We start from the raw sequence: 7,369 nt of genomic DNA on the forward strand, positions 1-7,369 counted from the left end.
TACCACACTGATTTCTGTAGTGGCTGTACTAGTTCCCATGTCCACCCTCTCCCTGCATCCTTCCTGGCATGTGCTGTCATTTGTTTTATTCATCTTGGTCATCCTGACTGGGCTAAGCTGAAATCTCAAAGTAGTTTTAATTTGCATTTCCCTGATGACTAACGATGCTGGGCATTTAAAAAAAGTGTTTCTCAGCCATTAGTCTTCCATCTTTGAGAATTCTCCATTTACTCCTATACCTTCATTAAAAATTGGGTTATTTGGTTTTTTGATGGTCAGCTTTTTTATTCTTTACAATGTCCATCTATCTTTCATATGATTCAAATGTATTTTGGTTCATATACTAAAGTGTCATGAGGTTCCTTATGAGTTCTTTAACCCTGACTTTTCTACTCTCAGGCTCTCAGAAATAATGGAATCCAGTTCCTGGAAGGGTCACCTCTGAGCTTATCTGGTGTTCTTGTGCTTATCTATCATTCACTGTATTCATCCACCTAGTCCATTAATTTTAACCCCACAACATCATGCATTTATACTTGGTTGGTTTGCCTTGTCCAATCAGAACACTGAAGACTTCCTTAAGATAATGTTCCTAAGAGACCTAATTTCTGGATTCTTCCTCCTGTCAGAAGTTTTCATTGGATTCATAGGAAACTTGCTGCTCTTTGTACTATACATGTACACCTTCTTAATTCAGCCTCATCTGAAGAAGCCCATAGATAGGATTTTCACACATCTGACACTTGTCAATGTTTTGAGCATTGTGTTCAGGCTGATACCAGATGTCATGGCATCCTTTGCGGTCAAGCTCCTTTTTTATGATGTTGGATGTACGGCGGTTTTGTATGCATACAGTGTTACCAGGGGCCTTTCCATCTGTACTACTTCTCTCTTGAGTGCATTTCAAGCCATCACTGTCAGTTCCAATCACTCCAAGTGGGCATGGCTTAAATCCAAGCTTGAGTCCTGTATTTTTCCCTCACTCCTCTTCATCTGGATCATCAATACACTTGTCTATATTACCATGTTTGAAAACATAAAAGGCCAAATCAACTTCACTGTTGTGGGTTCTAGATATTCCCAGATATACTGCCAAAGTAACCAGGTTCGCCGTCACACCACCATGTTACTTGTAACTGTATTAACGATGAGAGACACTCTGTTTGTGTTTCTCATGATGTGGGCCAGCCTCTACATGGTGACCCTCCTGTTCAGACACAGTAGGAGAACACGGCATGTCCACAGTTCCAGTGTGTCTTCCCAGGCCTTGTCTGAAAAGAGGGCCACACACAGCATCCTTCTGCTTGTGGGTTTTTTTGTGTTTTTCTATTTCTCAAACACCTTTGTCACCTTCTATTCACTTCACAGACCTAAGAGCAACCCAGTATTGGATCTGATTAGTGGAGCTTTATCTTCAGGCTACCCAATCATCTGCCCTTGTGTTCTGATGAACAACAGAAAAATTATTTCCAAATTCATGTCTTCCTTTTCAAACTTGGAATGTACCTTTTCTACAAGAGGCTGTCATGGCTAATCTGATACCCCAAACTCTCCTATGCCTTAGAGGATTTTTTTTACTACATCTGAGCAAAATAATCATGGCATTCCTTGGTACCTAATATTCAGATGGTTGGAACTGACAGGTATTGCATTTTTTAAAGTTGGGGCCTTATATAGGCCATGCTGGCCTCAAACTCGTTATGCACTGCAGATGATCTTGGTCTCCTGTTCCTCCTGCTTCCACCTCCTAATTACTGGGGTTACAGGCATGCAGCCACCTCACCTATTTTTTTTAGGTATGCTGTATTTTTAATATGAGACTCTAAAGACTTCATAGGAACAAACATACATTAATAAACAACAATTTTCATATGACATTTGCTTAACTTTTTTACTGAAGAAATTTGAAATGTAATAGTATTATAATTAGCTTCATAGTCACATGTGAACTCTTAAAATTACAGAGAGTGTCCATTAGATAATGGTCCTAAATTTTAAGGGCAATGAAACCTGGGGTCATTTTATGGCTGGAAATCACATTGTTTATTCTAACTGACCTGCCAACCTGCTTTGGTTTTCCCTGCTTGGTGCCATTGCTTTGATTTTTTTTTTTTGTTCTCATGAGGTTTACCAAGGATTTTATGGGCTCTAACTTTCCAGCACCTTGAATTCCCAACAATACCAATTTTGGGCAGGGTGGTATCTCAGTCCTCCTCATCACTTTTTGTTTGAGATTCTTCATCCTAATCATGGATTATTGTGATGTGAAATAAAGCTGACTTTCATCCTAAGAAAAATAATTGAGTAGAAGGTTTACTATTACATGTATGGTTGATCTTCTTGTGTGAAATTATTCTTCTGCTGTGGATTGTCCTGTGTGCTGTGGATATATGTTGTTATGATTGATTGATAAATAAAACGCTGATTGGCCAGTAGCCAGGCAGGAAGTATAGGTGGGACAAAGAGAGAAGAGAATTCTGGGAAGTGGAAGGCTGAATGAGAAGACTCCAGCCTGTCATCCAGGGAGCAGCATGTAAAGGCAGCAGGTAAATCCACAGAACACATGACGACATCTAGATTAACAAAAATGGGCTGAGTTTAAGTGTAAGACCTAGACAGTGGTAGGCCTGAGCTAATGGCCGAACATTTTAATTAATATAAGTTTCTGAGTGATTATTTTGTAAGTGGTTGTGGGATCTGTGGGGCTGGGCAGGACTGGGGAAAACTCCAGCTACATTCTTCCTTGAGCAATTTTTTACTTATCAACTTGTTAAACATGCCAGGAATGTTCTGGCACTGCATTAATGACAGCAAATAAATAATTGAACAAAATGGCAAAAATGAGAATAAGAAGATTATATACCACATTTATGGCAAAGAAAAAGTGCATCTTTTTTGAGCAGATGGTTATGTGGGTAAAGCATTTTCCATGCTAGAATGAGGCCCAAAGTTCAGATCCCTAGGGCTCGTGTAAATGCTGAGTGGGTATGGTGGTCTGCTACTAATTCAGACTCAGGAGGTAGAGACAGGGGATCCCCAGAGGAGCCTGTCTAGTGAGGCTAGCCATATCAGTGAATTATAGGTTTCACTGGCAGGCCTTTCTCAATGGACATGGCAGAAGAGCGATGGAAGATGATTTCTGACATAAACCATGAGCCTCTACATGCATGTACTTTTAGGTTTCAAAGCCCACACCATTCTGTGTTAGGTGTCTCTTTCTGTGTCATGGTTGTTGATCAAGTTCTCAGGCAAAAATCCAGTGCCATACCATCTATCTGCTGCTATGCTCTCTAACATGATGGTCATGGTTTCTTAACCCTTTGAAGTAGTAAGCCCCAAATAAACACTTTCTTCTATAAGTTGGTCATGGTGTGTTATCACAGCAATAAAACTGTAACCAAAACATTTTACAGATAAATTTCTATTTTACAAGTGAGACAGAAGTGCAGTGTCCTAGGTTCATTTCTGTTATTGTGACAAATTATCTGACAAGAAGCAACGTAAGTGAGATTGGTTTTATTTTAGCTCTCAGTTCCAGGGTGTAGCTCCTTATTGTGGAAGAAATCACAGCATTTGGACCTTGGAGCAGATAGAGACATAACCTCCACAGTGGAGAGCAGAGAGAAGTGAATGCATACATACTTGCTCCGGCTTGTCACTCTCACTATACTTATATAGTCCAGATCTCTTTCTAGGGAATGGTGTCACCCATAGTGGGGCTATGTCTTCCCACACCAGTTAACAATAAAATCCCCTACAGACATGCCTATAGTTCAACCTGATCTAGATAATCTCTCACTGACTCTAGATTGTCATGTTGTAAATGAAAACTAATCATCATCACAGGCAGGAAGAGTCAATTATTTGCCCAACGTCACATAGTAAGTAACAACTAGAACTGGGACCTGGTTCATGTGCATTGAACTACTTCACTGTGTTGTTTTCTTCTAATAATAAAATGAAATAAAATAAAGTATAATGAGATAAAACAAAAACTAACACATTGGAATTGGACAAAACAAACAGAAGGAAAAGAGCCCAAGAGAGGAAACAAGAAACAGAAACCCACTGTTCATACACTCAGGAATACCATAAAAACACTAACCTGGAAGCCATAACATATATGTGAAGGATCTGGTGCAGAACTGAGCAGGCCCTATGCATGCTGCATTAGTCTCTGTGAGTGCATATGAGCTTTGATCATGTTGACTTAGAGGGTATAGGATAAAAGGTCTGAAAATCTACCAAAACCCACCAATCCTTGAGCTCAAAATCCCACTAATCCCTGGCCTTGGCTTGAAATCCCACCAATTCCCACTCTGGAAATCTTCACCATGGAAAATTCCTCCCCCAAGAAACCCATATAAGCCTGTCTCCTCAGTTCCCTGCTGCTTCTTTCCCAAGAAGAGGGAGCCAACCTCTTGTGTCTTTCCCAATAAATCTTGTGTGTGAGGTTTGTTCTGTGGTGTGACTTTGTGGCATTCCTTGGGTCCCAACTTCCAGGACACCTTTCCTTACAGTCCTGTAACACTGCATTGGTGAAACTCTCCCTTTCAGAACCACAGTACCACTATTGGGGAAGTTTTCCCTTCAGAGCTGCAACACTCCATTGGGGAAGCCTTTCTCCTCAGAGCTGTATAGAAGGTCTTGTTTTCTTGGTGTTCCTCTGTCTCTTCAGGCTCCTCTCCCACAACATTCCCTGATCCCTAAGGGGAGAGATTTGATGGAGACATCCCCTTTGGGCCTGAGTGTTTCTAGGTTTATCACTTTCTGCATGTCTAGTTGTGGGTTCTCTTCTTTCTTACTTGGACATTTAGTTAATGTGCAGGAATTTGGTGCTGGAGACAGCCATATCAAGATTAATGTAAGAACCCAGTTGCTAGAAAGCCTGAAAGCCCATCCAGTTGAGGTTTATATAACAAAAAGAACATGCACAGGCCTGTTTGTAGAGGAAGACTGGAGTAAAGAAGGAAGTCAGGGAAATGTGTTACCTTTTATTAATAGGCAAAATCCCTGCACAATACTTACAAGATAGGACGAAGAATCCAAACTGGGACGTCAGTTGTTGCAGCCAATGCCACCACCTCTTTGTTCCAGTGGGGGATGGGGAAGCTGAACCAAGCCACAGTCACTTGCTCAGTGGCTCACTGGACCAAGTTGCTAGTGGACCAATGACAGAATTCATGTAACATTCCCTCCCCTGCTTTCTTTCTTTTTTTTTTTGTCTAATTAAGAAGGAAGATTCTGCTGGGCAATGGTGGTGCACTCCTTTAATCCCAGCACTCAGGAGACAGGGGCAGGTGGATCTCTGTGAGTTTGAGGCCAGCCCGGGCTACAGAGTGAGTTCCAGGAAAAGCTCCAAAGTTACACAGAGAAACCTTGTTTCAAAAAACAAACAAACAAAAAAGGAAGGTTCTAATCCTAACATCAAAAAACTATAAACAATAAGAACTATTATCAAGTATTGTCCAGAAGAAAAGGTAATAACCTAATCAAAAATTAAACTACATGTAACAAAAACAATTAAGTAAGAAATACATGCTAAATGTCCTGACCATAATTAATTGAAGAACTAATTTATAGAGATTACTCCAATAGCTGTTCTCTCCTGAAGAATCCAAAGTTTTGTACCTAATATATCTTAGCTAAGATTTGGAAGATTCATAACTGTAACTGTCTAGTCTTCAACCCCATCAAAGACCTGAAAAGGAAAAGTATATTACCTTAGCAAGCAGGAAGTGCAAGTAAACAATTTCCAAAAATGTAAGAAATGACAGAAACAGTTGGCTGCCTGGACAGTCACCCAAGGTTCCTCTACAATGCAAGGGCATCCATCTTTGGTCTACAGACCTAGAATCTCTGACAGACCTTTTTCAGAAGCAGGAAAGTTTGAAGGACTGTCCAACCCTGCCTTGGCAAAGTTCTGAGGTCGCTTTTCTTTGTGTCTTGCTTGTCCAGATTGGAAAGGGTATTTACCGTCAGCAATTGAGGCAAGGGCAGTTTCTTGCCCTATAGGCCAGTTTGTGCCACAAAGAAAGCAAACTCCATATGGAGTATCTTTGGCACCCATCATTCTCTTTAAAAGTGCTGGTACCACCAAGAGTAGGTGTGTCTCATGTCAAAAAACAAATTCTGAATTATTAAAATATTTTAGCCAGGCAGTGGTAGCACATGCCTTTAATTCCAACACTTGGGAAACAAAGGCAGGTGAATCTCTATGAGTTCCAGGCCAGCCTGGTCTACAGAGCAAGTTCCAGCAAAGTCCCCAAAGTTACACAGAGAAACCTCGTCTTGAAAAAAATAAAAACAAAAAACAAGACAACAACAAAAAATTTAAATGCCATATTCTATAGATCTTTGAAATGTTTGAAGATTACCTATCTATTTGAAACATATATATGTATACCTAGAAAACCTAACTAATATGACTATAAGTTTGATAAATATGGGTGACAATAACTTGTAATTCCTTATTATCCTATATTGCTTTTAAGGACTAAAACTTCACAATATATAAATAAACAAGCTGTATAGGTGTGAGCTGTATAGATAATACCTTAAGCAAAATTAGAAACAGATGTACAGTATAAGGACAATAATTTCCAATTTTGTAACAATATACAAAAATCTTAGATGGGAGTAGATACATACAGTATAACAAAAATAACCTAAATTTGTATCAACACACAAAAATATCTTAAACAGAAGTAGGAACATATATACAGTATAACAAAAATAACCTTGAATTTGTATTAATATGTAAGAATCTATACCATGTAAGTTTTTTAAGACTGATAAATGCTTTTAAAGTTTGCAAGTAGATTTAATAATCTGCCTTTTTATCCTATCATATCTATCCTCTCTTTCTCTATTTCAAATAAGATCCCTGAGTCTTAATCTCTTTTGTTCAACCCCTTACCCTAAACTTAAAACAAAACCCCCTTCATGATGACGATTATCCATAATCCCAAGAAAAACCAAAACCCATCCACCCCACCTATTGGAAAAGTGGGCATCGTGTTCTTAGAATTACTTCCTGCTGTCTGGGGGTGATGGTATCTCTATGGGACCCGGTAAAAACCAAAATAATTCTTAAGTCTCAGGAGAAGTAGCTGCATCATTTGTTGCTAGTCTCTGAGTAATGGGAAAGTGTAGAGCTATCTGAAGTTCTGACTGGACTGGTGCAAGAGTGGACCATATCAGCTAATCACCTTGGAATTGCCCTGAGCAGTTTTTAGTTCAAATCCAATCTTTGGGTAGTGTTTAATGGCTTAATGGCATTATTACAATTCAGGTAGAATTGTCATTGTGGGGTCCCATCACCTTTTTGGAATCTTCAGAGATGGTTGTTAGGAAAGTTTATTGTTCA

At 39.4% G+C, this 7,369-nt stretch overlaps 1 protein-coding gene across 1 annotated transcript; it reads left to right on the forward strand.

The window, feature by feature from the left end:
* Positions 1–586: 586 nt before the first annotated feature.
* LOC118571213 (vomeronasal type-1 receptor 4-like) lies at positions 587–1,534 on the forward strand. Its single transcript, XM_036170172.1, has one exon. The coding sequence runs from the start codon at positions 587–589 to the stop codon at positions 1,532–1,534; it is 948 nt and encodes a 315-aa protein (XP_036026065.1).
* The last annotated feature ends 5,835 nt before the right edge of the window (positions 1,535–7,369 follow it).

The sequence above is a fragment of the Onychomys torridus genome, chromosome 1, assembly GCF_903995425.1.
Source record: "Onychomys torridus chromosome 1, mOncTor1.1, whole genome shotgun sequence".
NCBI classification, from domain to species: Eukaryota; Metazoa; Chordata; class Mammalia; order Rodentia; family Cricetidae; genus Onychomys; species Onychomys torridus.